This window comes from Myiozetetes cayanensis, unplaced genomic scaffold, assembly GCF_022539395.1.
Source record: "Myiozetetes cayanensis isolate MyiCay16 unplaced genomic scaffold, myiCay2020 scf9, whole genome shotgun sequence".
NCBI lineage: Eukaryota > Metazoa > Chordata > Aves > Passeriformes > Tyrannidae > Myiozetetes > Myiozetetes cayanensis.
The window spans coordinates 36,728,150-36,748,529 of NW_026088185.1; the positions used below are offsets into that span (position 1 = coordinate 36,728,150).

At 50.1% G+C, this 20,380-nt stretch overlaps 1 protein-coding gene across 2 annotated transcripts in view; it reads left to right on the forward strand.

Moving 5' to 3' along the window:
* MBD5 (methyl-CpG binding domain protein 5) overlaps nucleotides 1-20,380 on the forward strand; it is a 91,828-nt gene that overhangs the window by 61,907 nt on the left and 9,541 nt on the right. For both annotated transcript variants that reach the window (XM_050339648.1, XM_050339647.1), the window contains exons 7-12: nucleotides 2,748-2,850; nucleotides 3,162-3,342; nucleotides 5,414-7,564; nucleotides 14,246-15,238; nucleotides 16,470-16,720; nucleotides 17,815-19,020. In XM_050339648.1, coding sequence (XP_050195605.1) covers nucleotides 2,748-2,850; nucleotides 3,162-3,342; nucleotides 5,414-7,564; nucleotides 14,246-15,238; nucleotides 16,470-16,720; nucleotides 17,815-19,020 — 4,885 coding nt within the window. The remainder of the gene's footprint in view (nucleotides 1-2,747; nucleotides 2,851-3,161; nucleotides 3,343-5,413; nucleotides 7,565-14,245; nucleotides 15,239-16,469; nucleotides 16,721-17,814; nucleotides 19,021-20,380) is intronic.

Consider the following 20,380-nt stretch of genomic DNA (forward strand, 5'->3'; position numbering starts at 1 on the left):
GAACTTTTTTGGCTCCAAAAACCATCATTTTGGTTATGCCCGTGGAAATTCTCTGTGCAGTATCGCTGCTGTTCTCCAGCAAGATTTACTCCTGTGGGTTCCTCACATCTCTCCTGTGGGAAAAGAAACAGGAACATGAGCCTAAATCCCAAGTTTTAGCTCCTTTATTTGTTTATTTTTGTAGCTTATTGGATTTTTTTCTTGTTTTGCTTCGCCCCGGAACGGTCACGAAGAAATGGAGTGAAATTGGTATTAAATAAATGCATTCTGACAAACAGGCTGTAAATTAAATGTTATTGGGAAAAAAGCTCAGAGTCAGCTTTAACAAAATGTGGGCAGAGCAGGTTTGCATCGCAAGGGTCCACCTGATGATCAGTCTGTTATTTGCTTAATCTCATTCCACCGCTCTGTCATTAAAATAGCCAGTCCTTCCCAACATCTCGTGTATCACCAAGACAAAACCCTCTAACGAGTCAAAGCCCCGCTCCAATTTTACACTAAACCACCATAAAAGATCAGATGCATTGCAGGATTTCTTGTTGATGTTCCCAATTAGCAGAAATCAAACCAAACCCGTGGCAGTGATACCCATGTCAAGAGAAAAATCGCCTTCCCTTGCACTCCTCATTACAGCTCTAATTTACTGGGCCTCTGCCTGAGTTAAAAATCAATGAGAAAGGAAAAGTTCTGGGTCACTTGGGTTGGTTTGGTTTTTTTCCCAAGAATCTTTATATCCAGACACCAGGACAATAAAATGCTTTGGGATTTTTATGTACCTCGTGATCCCACCTGCTTTTGAGCTTGGTTTTCTGCAGCTCTGAGAAGTTTCATGCACTTCCTACAGCTTTTGGGGGTGGTTGTGTTCTTTCTGCCCTCTTCCCATGTGTGTTTTTTGAGTCTTTAATTCCGTGGTTAAAGGCTGGAAGTCAAACAGTCCCATCTCCTGCTTTTGACAGGGAGCATCCACAGGGCTCAGCCAGGGCAGCTGCATCTCCGAGGATTGAATCCTGCTCTGCCCCGACGTGTGCACAGCGTTTATGGAGACAGGGAAAGGTCAAACAATATTGACTCCCCAGCTATCCAAGGGAAAATTAGTGGATATATTAAGATCTGACATGGTTTAAGCAGGATAGATGATCCCAGCTGAATAAAGACCCTGTGTTTGTGCTCCCCTGTAAAGCACACAGGCTTTGCTGGCAGCTGGCAGCACTTGCTCTGGATTAAATCAAGATTAAATCCATTAATTAACTAGTTTTTATTACCTGATAAAAGCACTGAGTTGATTCTCAGGGCTGTGCTGCTGCCTTAAAGCAGGGCCTGAACCATCCCTGGAAGTGTCCAAGGCCAGGTTGGTCAGGGCTTGGAGCAACCTGGGCTGGTGGAAAGTGTTCCACCATGGCAGGGGGTGAAATGAGATGATCTTAAGGTCCCTTCCAACCCAAACCATTCCACGATTCCCTGCTTCCGTGGATTCTTACAAAGGAAGCTGTGGATTATCCTTTGCAGTTAGAAGTGTGAGGAGATCTGTGCACACAGAAGGGACTACCCAGGAACAGGAAAAAAATGTTTTGTTTTGTTTTGTTTTTTAAATTTGATGGTTTCCTGTGGACAGATAACCCTGGCTGTATGTGCAGGAGGGATGGTGGATCCCACATCCCACAGATCCACTGCACTGACCTTCCTTCACACCCTCTGATCATCAGCACAGTGTGGGGTTTTTTTTTTCCAGGCTCCAGGGTCTCCTTGAGCCCGAACTGGTTGTGTGTGTCCAGGCAAACTGCACAGCAAGGTTATTTCAGATTGCTTTATTCCAGAAATATCCCAAAAAAGGAGCCTTTTTTCGTTTAGGCAGTGCAAATAAAAGGGCATCCTGACTCCAGAGCGTATTTAACAGGGATTTTTAGGCACCACAGAAAGTGTCTGTGGAGATTCCGGGTGCAGATGGGATGGTCCGGAGCAAATCCCGCAGGAAGCTGTTCCATCTTCGGGTGTGGAGCTGAGCACAGTCAGGACAGGCTGGCAGAGTCCAAAGGGACTGTGGTTTAAGCAGTCTGGAGCTGAAATTAAAATAAATTGAAATCAAGAGTAGTTTCCCCCTCCTCCCCAAGGCTTCCAGACAGGGAAGGTTTGACTTCCTGACCTGTCACTTCAGGCCTATTTTTAGTTCTGCTCTTTCATCTTCCTCACCCTCCAAACTGTCACTGTTACACAGACTCAGCCCGAGCGCTCCTCCCAAAAATAACCATTCCAGGGCGAGTCTGGCAAATAAATCCCTGATTTGAACCGTCAGCAGAGCTGGAAGTGTCGCTTGCAGATGTTGCTGTAGCCGGGACTGGGTCCCTGCGCGGGAGGAGACGATTCCACGGCGGGTTTTAGGCGGTTTGTTTGCAATTTTGACTCTCGAGCGTTTTTCCTGATCCAAACTATTCCACTTGGGTTGTTTTTGTGTTAAAAATGGGGCTATTTTATGACTGTCACTGAAAAAAACCAGTGGGTTCACCTCGTAAATCCCTGGATCTTTTCGCTGACAAACAGTTCAGTTAAAATAGTTTTAAAATATGTTTGAGAGGTGGGGTTTTTTGGTGTTTTTTAATAAGTATCGTTACAATCCTTGACAAGAAGCAAGAAATAATATGAAAAAAAAAAAAACACAGTAAATATCAGCTCTCCTTGTGAGTTTTTAGACTGGCAGGTGCAAGTCATGACCTATCCAATAGCTTTTATTCATCATTTCTGTTCCTTTACAGTCCCAGTGGGTCTTTATTATCCTGCTTGGAGCAGGTGAAGACTTACTTGCTGACTGATGGAACGTGCAAGTGTGGCCTAGAATGTCCTCTTGTTCTTCCCAAGGTAAAGCAAAAGCAGCATTTTGGGTCTTTACTGGAATATTTATGATGCCAGCTGATGTGCTATGCCATGGCTTGACCTCTGTTCACGTCATATATGTATTTATAAAACGAGCAGTGCCCACCCAGAGTTATACCCTGAAATCCAAAGGTTAATCTCCCCTCTGCCTTCCCCCCTCTTGGGCAATGCAGGAGCAGTCAAAGAGCTCTGAGGACCAGAGGAAAATTCCTGTGTGTCCCGTGTCAAATTTAGGTGCGTTTGGTGAGTTTTGTGCCCGTCATCGTCGTTTAAACGCTGGAATTTTCACCTCCCAGGTGTTTAATTTCGATCCTGGAGCTGCTGTGAAGCAGAGAACTGCTGAAGATGTCAAGGCAGATGAAGATGTCACCAAGCTATGCATCCACAAGAGGAAGATCATTGCTGTGGCTACACTGCACAAAAGCATGGAAGCACCTCATCCTTCCCTGGTCCTCACCAGCCCTGGGGGTGGAACAAGTGAGTAAAACTTAAATCCCGCAGAACCACTCAGTAATCTTAATTTTATCTGTGTAATTACCATGCAAAACCACCCCCAAAAGTCTGATGTGTCTGTGAGTGCGAAAATAAACAGGTTTTTAAGGAGTAAATGGAGTGATCAGAGAGATAGAGAGGTAGAAAACGAGTCTAAATCAGGTCATTCCCAGCCCAAGAGCATGATTTTCTTGGAAAAGATATCAGATTGTTCTAGAACAAAGAAAATACATTAACTCTCATCTCGTGGAACTGTGGCAGTATGTCTGATATTCTGTCACATGGGAAATTAGAGGAGCAGAATAAAGTGATTATGAAGGGATTAGGACGTGGCTAAATGGGAAATTGTGTTGTAAAGGAGAATTTACAGCAGAGGAGATCTCCACTGTAATTTCTCAAGGATTATTTTTAGGCACCAACCTGGATTAGCATTTTAATTATCCATGTCAACAAAAAAAAAAAAAAAAAAGAAAAAAAAAGAGGTAATTTGTTGGTGGCTGGAGCTGACAGGTGTTACCAAAACAAGAGAAGATCAAACCACGTGGTGAAAGTTGGGGGGATCGCTGAGATTGGGGTGAAAGAAAAGGTGTAACAACAAATCCTGATAACTGAGAGGTTGTTCACCTAGAAAAACCCCACAACTTTTAGCTGTAAATCATTGAGAAATAACACCCAGACAGCAAGGGATCGAAGATGGCAGGGTGGTGCTGATCAGTGTGAAGTTCAACCCATGCTGTTCATAGGACTGATTTTCACATTGACATTTAAGATTTTCAACCTCTATTTTTTCAATGTCATTTCATTTCTAATTCACAGTTTCCCAAGGTGCCACACATTTTTCTTCCTTAATTTTTTTGATGAGTAGCACTTAAGTTGAATTCTTGCTTTCAAAAACTCAGCAGAATGAAGGAGGTGAAACCAGGTAAATATATTCAAGACATGAGTGACATTCATGTGCTTTTGCCTTCTCTGTTGGTCAGAATTTTGTGCCCTAAGCAAAGAAGTAAATTTCCCAATAAATGGCCTTTGTAAGCAAAATATCTTTTCATTTTCACACCCTTACATGTGACCATTTGCTCAGTTCCAGCCTTCAAGGGGAGGTCTCTCACACTGATTTTATTTTGCAGTTCAGCCTTGAGTTTTGTCCCCTTAAATTGAGACTTTGGTTGTGTTTTGGCACAGGTCAAATGTTTGTTTCTGTGGTGATGGGGCTGGTTGTGCAAACAGGCAGCAATGTCAGTCTGCCCAGGCCGAAGGAGAGGTGGGAATGGGATTCCTGGGAGCAGGAGTTCCTTTGCACGTGAAATTTGCAGCTCCCAACTGGAGTTTGCACATCCAGGGGCTCCGTGCCAAGCACTCCGAGCTGAATTGCAAATTCCCAGAGCAGCACAACTGGCAGAAAGCACCCCAGACTTTGGAGCTGCTTGTGGTGATATTCTAAAAGTAAAACATTGGGGGAAAAAAAAAACCTTTCTAAATAAAGATGGGAAAGGGCCTCGTGTTTGTAGGAAGGCCTTGGGCTCCAAAGTGGGAATTTTTCCATTGGGTTCATGTGTCAACGTGTGCAAATGTCCCCAAGGCTTTTATCCTGCAAACAAACACCTAAAGCATCCAGAATCCCTCATCAGGGCCAGCGTCTGGGACAGGACCTGGGAAAGGAGTCTCAGTCCTGGCTGGGCTTTGTTCCTCCTGTCCTCAATAGATGGTGCCAGAGGCTCCTTTTCCCTGCGACAGCGACTCCCTGCTCCTGCCAGAGGGCTGGTGCTGGAAATCCAGGAGTGGGATGCTGGAGGTGGTGGTTAGAAAAGACAGAAGGGCAGGGGAAAGGTTTGCAGTTGTCCATGTTTATATGGGATGTTAAATTAAGGTCTGTACAGGGCGACAGGCGCCGTTCCAGCAGCTCCTCAGTGCCTGAGGTTCCATTCCTGTGGAAGCCAAAGTTTAACCAAAGGCTTCCTTGCTTTGAGGAACGTTGTCACACACCGTGTGAGCTCTGCCCTGAAACCTGTGATAACTGCACTTCCAAACAGTGATGGTTGTGTGTTTGTAACACCAGGTGCGACTCCAGTAGTTCCCACTCGAGCAGCAACTCCGCGATCGGCGAGGAACAAAGCGCACGAAGGAATTACAAATTCCGTGATGCCGGAATGTAAGACTCCTTTCAAGCTGATGATCGGGGCATCCAATGCCATGGGGAGGCTGTACGTGCAGGAGATGGCCGGGAGCCAGCAGCCAGAGCTCCATCCTGTGTATCCCAGGCAGAGGTTGGGGAGCAGCGAGCTGGGGCAGAAGTCTCCGTACCGGGGCAGCCACGGCGGGATGCCCAGCCCGGCTTCCTCGGGATCGCAGATCTACGGCGACGGCTCCATCTCTCCCAGGACTGACCCGCTGGGGAGCCCCGACGTCTTCACCAGGAGCAATCCCGGTTTCCACGGGGCGCCCAACTCCAGCCCCATCCACGCGAGCCGGACGCCGCTGTCGCCGCCGTCGGTGATGCTGCACGGCTCGCCCATCCAGTCATCCTGCGCCATGGCCGGCAGGACTAACATACCTCTGTCCCCCACCCTCACCACCAAGAGCCCCGTCATGAAGAAGCCCCTGTGCGGCTTTTCGGCGGGGATGGAAATGCCGCGAGCGATGTTCCACCACAAACCCCCCCCGCAGGGCCCTCCCCCGCCTCCGCCGCCCCCTCCGCCGCCGGCCTGCGCCCTCCAGAAAAAGCCATTGCCATCCGAGAAGGATCCCCTGGGCATCCTGGACCCCATTCCCAGCAAGCCGGCGAGCCAGAACCCCGTGATCGTGCCCCCGTCCCCGTTCCACGCGAGCGCCCACTCTCAGGTACCCGTGATGAATGTAAGCATGCCCCCCGCCGTCGTGCCCCTGCCCAGCAACCTGCCCCTGCCCACCGTCAAACCCGCCCACGCCAACCACGCCCCCCACGGCCAGAGGGTCCAGCACTCCGCCTCCACCTCCCTGTCCCCGTCGCCCGTCACCTCCCCGGTCCACATGATGGGCGCGGGCATGGGCAGGATCGAGGCCTCCCCCCAAAGGTCGCGCTCTTCCTCCACGTCGTCGGATCACGGGAATTTCCTGCTGCCCCCGCTCGGGCCGCAGCCGGCCTGCGGCGGCATCAAGGTCCCTCCCAGGTCCCCGAGGTCGACCATAGGCTCGCCCAGGCCGTCTATGCCATCCAGCCCTTCCACCAAGCACGATGGACTCGGCCAGTACAAGGACATCCCCAACCCGTTGATTGCTGGAATGAGTAATGTACTGAACCCGCCCAACAATGCAGTTTTTCCCGCTGCGTCGGCTGGAAGCGGTTCCCTGAAGAGTCAGCCTGGTTTGCTGGGAATGCCTTTAAACCAGATCTTGAACCAGCACAACGCTGCCTCTTTCCCAGCCAGCAGTTTACTGTCAGCAGCAGCCAAAGCACAGCTAGCAAATCAAAACAAACTCGCTGGTACCAACAACAGCAGCAGTAGCAACTCTGGACCTGTTGCCGGCGGCGGCAACTCCGAAGGACACAGCACTTTAAATTCCATGTTCCCTCCTGCTGCCAACGTGCTCCTCCCCACCACGGAAGGGCAGAGCGGCCGAGCAGCACTGAGAGACAAGCTGATGTCTCAGCAAAAGGATCCTCTGAGGAAAAGAAAGCAGCCCCCCACCACGGTGCTGAGCCTGCTGAGACAGTCCCAGTTGGACAGTTCTGGGGTTTCCAAAGCCGGCTCCGATCTGATAAGGAAGCAGAGTCAAAGCTCCTTCCCCATCAGCTCCATGTCGCAGCTCCTGCAGTCCATGAGCTGCCAGAGCTCCCACGTGAGCAGCAATAGTTCCACGGGCTGTGGGAGCTCCGGCCCTGCCCTGCCCTGCTCTGGGAGCCAGATGCATTTCCCAGAGCCCGCCCTGAGCTCCGGAGGCCTCCAGACCCCGCTGGCGCCGGGGCTGCCCCTGCGAGGGGAGGGGCTGCACTGCCACGGCCCCGGCACCGCCTTCGGCCACGGCGCCAGCCCCGGCAGCACCAACCACCTGGCAGGGCTCATCAGCCAGATGCAGGCTGGGGGGAGCTGCGGGATGCTCCCGCAGTCGGGAATGGCTTTAGGAAACTCCTTGCACCAGAACCCACCTCAGGCGCGAATCCAGGCGCCCTCGGCCCCGGTGATCGCCAACAGCGTCGGCAGCAGCTGCAACCAGAGCAGCCCTGAAGCAGGTACGTGGCCTCCTCGGGGGGATTCCCCTGGGCTTCACCTCTTGGAAAGGTGGGATGGCTGGTTTGAAACGGGTTCCTTCCACCTGTCTGGTTTTTAAACTCGAGTTTCCCGGTGTGAGCAGTTGGTGCTCGTACCCAGGTACTCACATAGGAAGAGAGAAGACTCACAGCAGCTTTCCAGTGTCTGCAGGGAAGCCACAGGGGGAATCTTCATCAGGAACTGTCGTGGCAGGACACAGGGAATGGCTTCCCACTGCCAGAGGGCACGGTTAGATGGGAGATTGGGAAGGAATTGCTGGCTGGGAGGGTGGGCAGGCCCTGGCACAGGTTGGGCAGAGAAGCTGTGGCTGCCCCTGGATCCCTGGAAGTGTCCAAGGCCAGGCTGGACAGGACTTGGAGCACCCTGGGCTAGTGGAAGGTGTCCTGCCCATGGTCCCTGAGCTCCAAGGTCCCTTCCAACCCAAACCCTTCTGGGATTCTAAACCAAACCAGTGGTAAACAAAAATATATCTCCCTTGTCCTGGACGAAATCATCCTTCCTGTGCCAGCTCCTGCTCCTCTGAACTTCCACACACGCTGCATAAATGAAATCCATGCACTTCTGAACATTCCCACACCTCTTTTGTCACTCCCCCAAATAAACTGGTTGGTTTTTTCCAGCATGCCCTGCTAGTCCAGCCCCAGGTTGGAGTATCCAGGTGGTAACACGTGTTCTTCACTGCTGCCATTAAAGAGTTGGTGTTATCAGAGTCACAGGGAGTCCCAAAATTTGCAAAACAACCCCTTCCAGGGCCAGGACAAGGAAATACCGAGTCTGGGTTTGCCTTAATCGGGATAATTTTACATGAAGGTGATAATGAGGTGGTTGGATAAACTGTGTGTTCAGTTGGAGGAGTGGAGAGAGAGATTTCCTGGTTTGCTCACCCTGAAGACTTGGAGAGGAAATGGGTTTGCTGCTGTTCCTGTGTCTGGGGTGTTGAAAGATAGGAGGGAAACAGCTCAAAAATGGGAATTTCATTGGACTGTTTCTGTTTGAGCAAAGTATGGAAAGGTGGTACCTGTGTGAGTGAAAACCCAGCTCACACCAAAGGGACCTCAGGGTGCAGTCGGTCCCTCAGTAACCCAAGAACCTGACCTGAATTTCCTGAGCTCCCTCCTTGAAAGCGCAGAATGGAATCCTATAAAAAACACTGAATTCCAGAAAAAGAATTGTCTAAGATCACGGTTCCTGATGAATTCCAGGGCTTCCTCTCCGTTCCTGGGGTAACAAGGCTTACTTCTCCCCCGTGCTGTGGGGGTGGTTTGTGTTGCAATCAGGCAGCTCTCAGTCCTTGTGTGGCTCTCTTGCCTCGTCACGCTGACACAGAGGAGACTTCCCGAGGCATTTTCCCTCTGGAGACTTTGGCCTCCCTTCTGCACGGAGCAAAGGTCTGGCTTTGCACCAGGAGTTCTCTTCCCTGTGCTTGTATTCCCAGGGATCCTCAGGAAAGCTGGGTGGGACAAATGCCCCCCACCAAACCCGAGCCATGCTCACCATGAGGACACCTCTTTTCTTCTCTTCAGATTGGGTTAGTCCCTAAAATTACACAGAAACCTTCCTGTGTCTCATCCACAGGCTGTGGAATTCCAGAGGGGGGCAGTTCTGTTGTGTTTTCCACGAACAGCGTGGGAAGCGCCGAGGATTTTGTGTTAATAACGACTTTTAAAAATAAAAGTGAGTCTCCAGTCAGCACTCAGCTCTGGGACAAAGCTGGGAAGAGGAGTATTGGGAATTATCCTGTCCTGGGGTGTCATTTTTGGTGCTGGGGCTGGTGAAGGCCCCTGCAAACTGAGTTTTCCAGAGCTGAGTAAGATGTTCTCAGGAACCTCCTGTTCAGATTTCAGCTTGTGGCTTTTTTGTTTTCCCCTCCCCCCTTTGTTTTGAAGTCTTTTAATTGCTAAATCTGTGTCTGTGCCAGCACTCAGAGCAGCTCCTGCCCCAAAAATAGTTCCTGGGAGAAAAAAACACCGTGAATCCCCACAATTAGCCCAGCTTTTAATTAGATTTTAACCACACGGCCCAAGCTTTGTTATCCTGGCTCTTGTTCTCTCCTTCCTGAGATAATATCTGCAGTTCCCAGGTAATTTTCAGTGGGAGTGTGATGGGATTTATTTGGGGTTTTTTGTAGGATGTGTCACTGGGTGATGAGTTTTTATTGTAGGTTGGCTCATTTAGGTTTTTTCTTGCTGATAGGGAAGTTGAGGGAACCACAATAACCACAGCAAATAGAAATAAAGATGATAAGCTGTCTCAAAGATCAGAACATCAGAAGCATGAGGAGTTTATTTGGGCACATTTGGCAAGTAAAGGCTTTATCCTTTTCCCTGGAACTGGGGAAATGTGCAGAATAGAAATAGTAAAATGTAATTAAACAGGGAGGAGCTTCTGTCCCTCTCCAGAGGGGTTTATTTTAATGCAGCCAGGATAATTGGGAGTGGAGCAGGGCCTTGGAAAACAAGAAGAGGTTGGGGAGACTTGGATTTAATCCACTCAGTGCAAAGGGTCAGCTCAGGGGTGTTAAAAAACAGAACAAACCAAAACAAACAGAACAAACCAAAACAAACCGCACAAAACACATTTAAAAAAAAAAATCAAAAGAGAAGCCGAGTGAATTCCTGGCAATGTGAAAAATGGGAATATTTAATGGAACTGGGGGTGCTCCTGGCTGTGTGGACAGCTGAGGAACCCAGGGTTGGGATGTGCAGGAAGGTGGAAGGTGCAGGAATTTCCAGGGCAGGCAGCAGAATTCCCGAGGGTGGCTTTGCAGGAGATCCCGGAGTCGGGCTCATCCCACCGGGAGCAGATCAGCAGGGCTGGTGCCAGGGAGCTGGGCTGGAGAGGGGGCTATTCCAGCCCTTGGGAATTCCCTGCAATCTGCTCTTTCACAGAAGCAGCCCAGGAAAATCAACCTAATATGGGCGCTTTTCTTCCCTGAGAACAGTCCTTCCTGTGCATCAAAGATGGAATATTTTCAAATATGTCACATTAAGTGGTGTATTGGAATAAGTGAGTCTGTGGATTTGCTTCCCAAAATGACTGTGGATCTCCTGGAATTACAGACTCAGTAGAACTTCCTGATGCCCGAGTTCAGAAGAGCATCTGGCACCTCTGTGGGACCTGTTGTGGCTGAGAAAAATTCCTTGTTGAACTGGAAATAACCCCTGGACAGGATGCCAAGCAGCTCCTCCTCTGATTACAGAGCCAGTTGAAATGTCCTATGGATTTTGGGGTTACAGCAAATTCCAGAGGGGCTTCTCCCTGCTCGGGAGCCGTGACAAGGGATCGCTGCTCTTTCAATCTGCACCTTCTTTTCCTCTGTTGTTATTTCTGGGGAGAGGAAAGGGATCTTTTTTCTATTCAAGTGAGGGCTGTAAAGAACAGGGGGAAATGTTCTCTGCTTTTTTTAGGCACAGATTGTGGTTTTCTTGTGTTTTATCTCTCAGAATTCCAATTTCCCAGTAACTCACAGTCTTTGATTTCACCAGACCCTTCCCTGGTTGGTGCTTTGAGTGCCATACATACAATTTTCTAGGAATTTACAGTGATAAAAGTTGAAGGATTTATGGAAAATAACAACAAAATAATGCAGAAAGGTGAGCCTTGTTAAGTGGAGAAAACGTGAATTAATTACCTGGGGATTTCCTGTACATATTTAGCTCTCACCATCCCAAAGTATTCTTAAGTGGAACCAGTGGGCAAATCCAACCCTTTCCAGGGGGAGGAATGGGGGGGTTATTGAAGGAAATTATGCTTTTTGTGGAATTTTTAGCTTCTCAGATGGGCAGTGAAGTGTTTTACAGCCACAGCTGAGCACAGAAATCATGTAGGTAAAATTCAGAATTCAGAGAAGACAGGAAAGGAGAAGAGCCTAGGGTGACAGTCAGCTGTTAATTTTTTTTTTTTTAAAGCCTAATTTTAAGGATTTCTGTTGTCCTAAAAACAGTCTGGGGCTTTTTGCCCTCTCCCCAGAATTTTGGGGCTGACATTCCAGTTGCTTTGTTGTAAGTGTGAAAAACCTGTGATGGTTGTAGGCACAGTAACACCCTGGGGTGTCGTGGGCAGGGAGGTAAATATTTCACAGGGAGCATATTCCATGAGGATGGGGATTTGCAGACGAGGCAATTTCAGGTTTTAAACTGGTCCTGCAGGAGGATTTTTTTTATTTATTGGTCCGTTTTTTGTGTTTCTCCTGTGCAGGATCTCGATAAGGACAAGGACTGACAGCACTTGGTGCTCAAATGCTGAGTTATGGCTCCTTGGGAATTGGAATTGGAATTAGCCCCTGTAATAAAAGGGATGCCAGATAACCATCTGAAATGTTTTCCATTCCCAGCAGAAAAGGGGGAATACAGTGGTTAAAATGCACAGCTCCTGGTTCCCAGTGTACAGGGAAGGGGTGGAAGAGCTCAAACGGGAATGTGTCTGGGAGTTTGAATCCTGAGAGGTGGATTTTCCACCAGTGACTGCTCTGGGAAAGGGAAGGCCCTGAGAGTCACTGATTTAACAGCATCCCACCCTTGCAGACTCCGTGGGATGTAACTTGGGATGTTCTGAAAATGCCCAGTGGAGAACAAAAGTAGCTGTGGCTTTGTTGGGTATGGAGAGAGGCTGTTTACAGGGCATGGAGGGACAGGACATAGGGAGTGGATTTGAACAGCCAGAGGGCAGGGAGAGATGGGATATTGGGAAGGAATTGCTGGCTGGGAGGGTGGGCAGGCCCTGGCACAGGTCAGGCAGAGAAGCTGTGGCTGCCCCTGGATCCCTGAAGTGTCCAAGGCCAGGCTGGAGCACCCTGGGCTGGTGGAAGGTGTCCCTGCCCGTGGCAGGGAGTGGCACTGGATGGGCTTTAAGGTCCCTTCCAACCCAAACCATCCTGGGATTCCCTCATTCTGTGAAAAGTGAGAATTGAGAAAGTGGAATCCATAACCTCTCTTTGTCCTCAACCCTAAAAAACATTTCAGGTGTTAATGGCCAGTGGGCAAGTGCTGCACTTTTTACTTGTCCAAGTCCTTCCCAGCCCTGTTTTAGGGATTATTTTTATTCCACAAATTCCAGCAATGTGTTCTTGACCACTGAAATACTAAAATACATAATGAGGAGTCTCTTACAGGGAAATTAATTGCATCATATTATTTACATTATTGTTTTCCCATTGGTATGCTTCAGCTGCAGTCTTTTAGGAAAACATGTGTGTAGTTATAATCAGGGAACCATGGAATGTTTTGGGTTGGAAAGGACCTTGAAGACCATCCTGTTCCACCCCCTGCCACGGGCAGGGACACCTCCCATGACTCCAACACATCCAGGACCCAACCAAGGCAGGCTGTGGATTGTATCCCAGCATTCCAACAGGATCTGTGTGTTCCTGCCTCTTCATGGAAGGGCAGTGCTGAGGGGTCAGGGATAAATATCTGCCACTCTGATTCCTCTATTTTAAGGGAACGAGGAGAGTGAATCTTCTGGAACACCTGACACCCATTGTTTCATTGCCTCTGCTGAAGAAAACCTGTCAGGGAGTTCTTTAAAGAAATGAACCCAGATAAAATGCACACAGGAAAACGAACCTGCTGTCAAAGGAAAACACAACAAAAAGTGCTTTTAAGTAAAATAAGTAATAATGTTAAAAATGTAGATCTTACTCAACTTCCATTTAGTTTCTTTGGCCCTCTTAGAGAACAACAGAGCTGCTTTTTCTGCATCCTGGATGTTTCTCCTTTCCCTCTAATTGTCCTCTTGCAGCCTGGTCATGGTGATAATGAACCCCTTCAGGGTGGGGTTTTGTGTGAGTTGGTGCCCTGTCCAAACTCTTCCTTTCCTTCCAGCTGCTGTCCTTTTCCAGGCCTGGGGGAAAGGCAGGTGCTCAGAGCTGTGATCCTCTTCTCCTCTGTGTCTTGGGATCTCTTGGGCCTGACTTGGGAAGAGATGCAGAGCTCACATTTTGGCAGTTCAGTCTGTTTGTTGCTGAGGATGAAGCTGACCCAGAATGTAGCTGTAAATGTTGTATTTGCTGCTGCCCAGTTCAGGACTTTCCTCCCCCCAGTTCCTGCTGTGCCTCCCTGTCAAAAATCCCTCCCTGTGTTTTGTTTCCTGCTGAAGTCTGGCTGCTCATCCCCTCTTCCACTCCCAAACCTCTCCAGCCTGGATTGAAATAAGGACACATTTTCTTCCTCCTACTCAGGATCCATCAGGATTTTGGTTTTTTTTTTTTTCCTCAGTAGCAATTAATTAGTTGCTTAATTAATCTGGAGAAAGGGCAGGTGTTGAAGACAGGTAGATTGTGCTCTCACACTCCTGCACTCAACATCATCCGTGATGCCTCTCCCAGGTGGTTCATCCCAGACCGGGCCACAACTGGCTCTGTTATGTTCTGGTTGCTTTGGGGTTTGTGCTGGTGGATGAAATCCTGGTCTGTCCCCATCAAAGCCCTTCAGGGGAAGCACAAGTTCAGTAATTCCCAGCAGGGGTTTGGAGCAGCTGGTGGCAGATCCATCCGTATTTTACAAGTTCTCCAGTCTGGGTGCTCCAGACACGGTTTTCCCTGCGTGTGGGCATCAGACACTGCTGGTTTGGGCAGCTGTGGGGCTTGACTGTGTCCCCAGGAGGCAGAGCCCCGTTAACAGTGGGGTCGCTTTGTGTTCCAGGGGGTTCGGGGCCGTCCTCGTCCATCGCCATCGCCGGCACCAGCCAACCTGCCATCACCAAGACGACCTCTGTGCTGCAGGACGGCGTCATCGTCACCACAGCGGCCGGGACCCCCCTCCAGCAGGGCCAGCTGCCCGTGGGCACCGAGTTCCCCTTCCCGGGTCCCGAGGCGCCTCTGCCCTTCGCGCAGAGCGGCGCTGCCGGCGGCAACCTGCCCCCCACCCTGCACCCCAACCTCCTCAGCTCCCTGCCTCTCTCTCTGCCCGTCAATCAGCAGCAGCTCCTAAACCAGAACCTCTTAAACATCCTGCAGCCTTCAGCGGGAGAAGGCAAGTCCGAGGTCAACCTCAACCCTTTAGGTTTCCTCAACCCGAATGTAAACGCCGCGTTAGCTTTCCTCTCCGGTGACGTGGACGGGCAGGTGTTGCAGCCCGTGCACTTCCAGCTGCTGGCAGCCCTGCTCCAGAACCAAGCCCAAGCCGCTGCCATGCTCCCCGTGCCATCCTTCAACGTGACCATCTCCGATTTGCTGCAGCAGCAGAACCCCCCCGTGCCCTCGGTGGCGCAGCCGCCGGCCCCCCCCGAGCCCCTTCCCGACGGCTCCAGGGTGGAGACCCTCCTGCCCAACCCCATTCCCGGCTTTCCGGGCGCCGACGCCGCTCCCAACCCCCTGCTCCTGCCCGCCGGCTCCGGGCCCTCGGCGCTCATGGCCCTGAACCCCCAGCTGGTGGGGGGCGTCCTGAACTCCGCCGGCCACCCCGAGGTCTCCATTGCCACCTCCTCCCAGGCCACCGCCACCACCACCACCACGTCCTCGGCGGTGGCAGCTCTGTCAGTGTCGGCGCTGGGGGGTGGCACGGCCGTGGTGTCCATGGCAGAAACCTTGCTGAACATATCTAGCAGTGCTGGGAGCGCCCCCGGGCCAGCCAAGCTCAACAGTAACTCTGCGGTGCCACAGCTCCTTAACCCTCTGCTGGGGACGGGCCTGCTTGGTAAGTCCGCTTTCCTCCCACCTGTCAAAAGGAAATTTCAAGTAAACAATAAATAAAGTGAAGAGGGTTGGGGAGGGGGAGCTTTGGATTCCGGTTTCTGTTTGCAAGAACTCCACTTTGCCATCCTTTCTTTTTGTCTGTGTGTGTGTGTTACAGCTTGTTTGTCGAGAGCGACTCTTCTGGTGGGAGATTTAAAGCAAATTCTGCTTGGAAGTTCTCAGTATTTAACACTGATTTGGGAAATTATTAATTCTGCCACCTAGACCTGCTATAAGCACGGGAGAATTGTGTGAGCACTTGTTTCACTGCTCAGGAGCCTCCCTGGGTGCAGAGTGTGGCAGCACAGGGTTAGTGGGAGGAGCTGTGCAGGACCTACATCCCAAAAAAAAGTGATTAAAAACCCCTTAAATACAAGTTTGGGTTTTTTTATCCTGGGTGATGATTCTTTGGTTATTTTTACCAAAGATATGCAGTAGAATTAGTGCTTCTCTGTTTGATCAGTGCATCTAATTAAATGGGAGGAATTAAATAATGGCAAAGAGCTGATAAAGTGTTTTAACTTCAATATTTAACTTAATACCTCATAGTGACCTGCTGGTTGGCTACAGTGAACTTAGCCCTACCTGGCATTTACCATGTAAAATATAACTAACCAGTGATTCTGCAAATGGAAATTTTAAGGGTAAAGTGAGCTTTGAGTTAAAAAGAGAGAAACAAACTAACAAATGGATATATTTTAAGCTTCACTGTTTCATATTTATTTTACTAGAACTAGAATCTCCACATTGAGGTTTTCATAGGATACAGAATATTAATACAGTTTTTACTCTAGAATGTACAAAAATAATCATTTAGTATTCAGTATCTGGGCCTAAAAGCCTTCTCTCATTCTCAGTTGGCTCTTGTCAGGACTCTTAAAAAACCAGTTTTGTTGGGGTTTTGAATTATTTTGGCTTTTCTCTGTGTCTCCTCCTCCTCCCTCTCCCCACCCCGGTGTCCCAGAGGCCGTTCCCAGAGCCCTGTCAGGAACCTCCAGGCAGATCCAGGTGGATGTGGCACACAAAGAGCAGGAGGGACGTGCCTGGAGGATTGTTGTGTGGGAGGCTGGAGGGCAGCAGGGTTGTTGGACAGAGGCCTTTGCAGCAGTCACTTCAAACTGGAGCCCAGGACATTCCTGCTGGAGCCTGGGAATGGCTGTGACTCGTGGTGTTTGCCTGTGTTTGGGTTGCAGGTGACATGTCATCCCTCAACACTACTCTGAACAACCATCAGCTGAGTCATCTCCAGTCGCTCCTGAACAACAATCAGATGTTTCCTCCAAATCAGCAGCAGCAGCAGCAGCAGCAGCAGCAGCAGCAGCAGCAGCAGCAGCAGCACCTTCTCCAGGGCTACCAGAACGTGCAGGGCTTTCAGGGCCAGCCCCAAATCCCTGGCCCAGCCAACAACCCCAACCCCATGGCGTGTCTGTTCCAGAATTTCCAGGTAGGAAAGCAATATTCAAACAAGCCTGCAGCTCTCAGGAGGTAAAATTACATCCCCCAGGGTTTGGGTTGCTTTGCTGATTAAGGCAGTATGATCCATATAAATTACATCTATACACTGTATACATTTTACTCTCTCACTGTGGGTTTTGCAAATCAGTAACATTTTGATGGAAATTTTATGCCTTTCCCTGCAGGAATCGGGTCCAGTTTCCTTGGAAAGAGTTATGGTGCATGTATTGAAAAAAATGTGCTATTTCTGTGCCGACAATACTATGAATTTTTAGCAAAACTCTTTTCCATTGTGCAGGAAGGATCATAAATTCCCATTCAGCCCCTTCTGGTAATTCAGCAGTGAGAAATAAATACTGCAACCTCTTCACAGTAATTAGAAACTTAGTGAGTTATTGTAGGTGCCTGTCTGTGCCAGTCCTCTTGTATTCCCACTGCAATTTCATGGAAGGGCTGTTGGATTCTGCAGCCTGAAGGAAACAGGGATTACAGTGAATGTACAGTGACAAACTGTGAATTTTGGGTAGCTTTAGCTGGGTATTTTTTTGTACCAGATTCCCAGTTACAGAAATAATGGTCATGGTAAGCAGTTAAAGGGGCCCTTGGAATATTTTCCTGTTGTTCTTTGCAGTGTTTTGTTACTCAGCAGTGCATGGGGGGCTGTGTCACGTCAAGGTGTCCGGTTTGCTCCACAAGGCAAAGTGGGAGAGCAGTGGGTCTGATTTCCTCTAAATTAGGGTTGTTTTGTTTTCTCTCTGCCTTGTTCTGCATTTAACTTCATAAGTGATATTTAATCAAAATAAAATGGTGTCCTGTGAGGAACAGTCACCCTGGGCACCACCCCGGGGTTTAATTAAAATGAGACCGAGTTTGTCTGTTGAAGTAGTTGTGGAGTCTCCCTCTCTGGAGACATTCCAGCCCCACCCGGACGAGTCCCTGTGTCCCCTGCTGCAGCTGGCCCTGCCTTGGCAGAGGGATTGGTCTGGGTGATCCCCAGAGGCCCCTCCCAAGCCCAGCCCCTCTGTGATTCCGTGAAAGGTTAATCCAGACGATCACCTCCCCCCTTGTGCTCTCCTTCCCCAGGTGAGGATGCAGGAGGACGCCGCGGTCCTGAACAAGAGGATGATCCCGCAGATGGGAATGGCGCCGGTTCCCGAGAGCTCCGGCGCGATGCTCCCTCCCTTCCCGGAGCCCTCCTGTGAGCTGCAGCCCCGGGCAGAGCCCCCCCTGGGGCAGCAGCCCAAGGACACCGTGCCCGTGGGCGGCCCGGGGGACCCCTCGGTGGACGCCATCTACAAGGCGGTGGTGGACGCGGCCAGCAAGGGGATGCAGGTGGTGATCACCACGGCCGTGAGCAGCACCACCCAGATGAGCCCTATCCCAGCCCTGAGTGCCATGAGTGCCTTCACAGCCTCCATCGGGGACCCCCTGAACCTCTCCAGCGCCGTCAGCGCCGTCATCCACGGCCGCGGCATGGCCGTGCCCGAGCACGAGGGCAGGGCCCGGAGCGCCCGCGCCGCGCGCGGCCCCAAGAACGCCGAGCACGGCAAGAACCCCGCCGAGGGCGAGGCCTACGAGTACTACAAGGCAGCCAGCTGTAACACCCCCAAAAAACAGTGGGAAGGGGAGCAGAGCCCGGTGGGCGAGATAAGCAGGTGGAAGTGCGAGGAGTTCCTGGAGCACTCCCACCTCCACGGCAGCCCCTGCCACGAGAGGCCCAACAACGCCTCGGCCCTGCCCCTGCTGCCCGCCGAGCAGCACCAGCCCCTGGCGCCGCAGAGGAACTGCCAGGGCGACAAGGCGCTGGAGGAGAACTTCAGGTATAACAATTACAAAAGAACTCTGCTGAGCTTCAAGGACAGACTGGAGAACACTGTGGAACGCTGTGCACACATCAACGGGAACAGGCCGCAGCAGGGCAGGGCCTTCGGGGACCTGCTGAGCGCTTCCAAACACGACCTGGGTCTGGAAGAGCAATCTCCCAGCTCCTCCAATAGCTTGGAGAGCTCCCTGGTGAAAGACTACATCCATTACAATGGAGATTTTAATGCCAAAAGCATTAACGGGTGCGTGCCCAGCCCCTCGGATGCTAAAAGCATCAGCAGCGAGGAGGACCTGAGGAACCCCGACTCGCCTTCCTCCCACGAGCTCCTCCACTACAGGCCAAGGACGTTCAACGTGGGCGACTTGGTCTGGGGCCAGATCAAAGGACTCACTTCATGGCCTGGCAAACTGGTGAGGGAGGAAGAAGTTCACAATTCATGTCAGCAGAACGCTGAGGAGGGGAAGGTATATTTACATATCTCTGCACATCTCTCTCTCTCTCACTCTCTCTGCACGTGCCCACCAGAGCGTCGGCATTTTAGTCTTGGGCTCTTGGTTTAGCAGCACAGTTTGGGTTTTTTCCTTACCTGTAGCTCATAGGACCGAATTTCCCTGTGATTTCCCCTAGGAAACTGCTGCCAGCTGCCTTCAGACAGGTTAGATTCGGGCTTTACTAAATCAGTTGTGCACAGAAAAGTGGTGTTACCGAGAAAAGGCTCTCACTTCCGTTGTATGTTCAGTCCAATTTGTGGCTGTGTCAAAACCTGGGGTGAAAATACCTAAAAGTGTTGGAAGTGCAGAAAAAGGAGAAGTGATCTAATCAGCAGGAGGAGTGTGTGATAAGGGAGATCTTGCTGGTTGGCACAGAGGAAAGGCACACACGTTTTCAGCGTCTCCAGCATAAAAGGAGGTTTGGATCATCTCTCAGCAGGGAGGAAATTTGCTCTTTCCTACTGAAATCCTTTTTTATTGTGTCGACAGATCGTGTGCTTGTTGGGGAATAGCCAGAAAATGCACTTATCAAGGAGTTATTGGTTGCCTTATTACAGTAAATATTTCCAAGTCTGGTCTCCACTACTTGGGTAACATTTCATCTTTGCAGTTCTTATAAAATAACTCATTCAGGAGAGCTTCAGTCTCTCTTTGCAGGTGACAGCATTCCAGAGCTTGTCCTGGTGTAACTCCGTCCCAGCCCAAACCAGGACAGTGCTGCAGAGCTCAGTCCTTGGGATGGCCACTTCCCCAAATATCCAGACAGTTTGTGAAGTGTAGGCACAGGAGAAGACCCCAAATTAGTAAAGCTTAAACAAAACTGGAAAAATCAGATGTATGTATGAACTCCCAGACCTGTGTATCCACATCTCTGACTGGTATCATTGTGCTTGGTTCAACTGAAGAGTTTTGGGTTTAGAACTTCTGTGAAGAGGTGGATTTGTTTTGATTTCCGTTCCTTGGCGATCTCGAGTTTCCTCCCCGGTTTGGGGGCGCTGGAATGTGTTGTTGCTCTGTGCAGAGCTGCCTCCTTTATTGCTGGGGGGGATTTCTGTGCATCCCATGGATATTGGGTGGGAGAAACTCAGTGGCACCCATTTCACGGGGTGCTGGAGCACAAAAAACAGGGAAGCAAAGCCTGGGAATGCTCATAACAAGGTACCACTTGAAGTCCCTCATCAGGAAGTCATGGATCACCTGTGGCATCAGAAGACCTTTAATTTAATTAGTTGAAATTTTAAAAATAATAATAAAAAAAGTGTGTCTGATTGTCTCCATCAAGAAGCACAGAGTGAGCGGCCACTCCAAAGGGCAGGAGTTGGGGGTGAAAGGT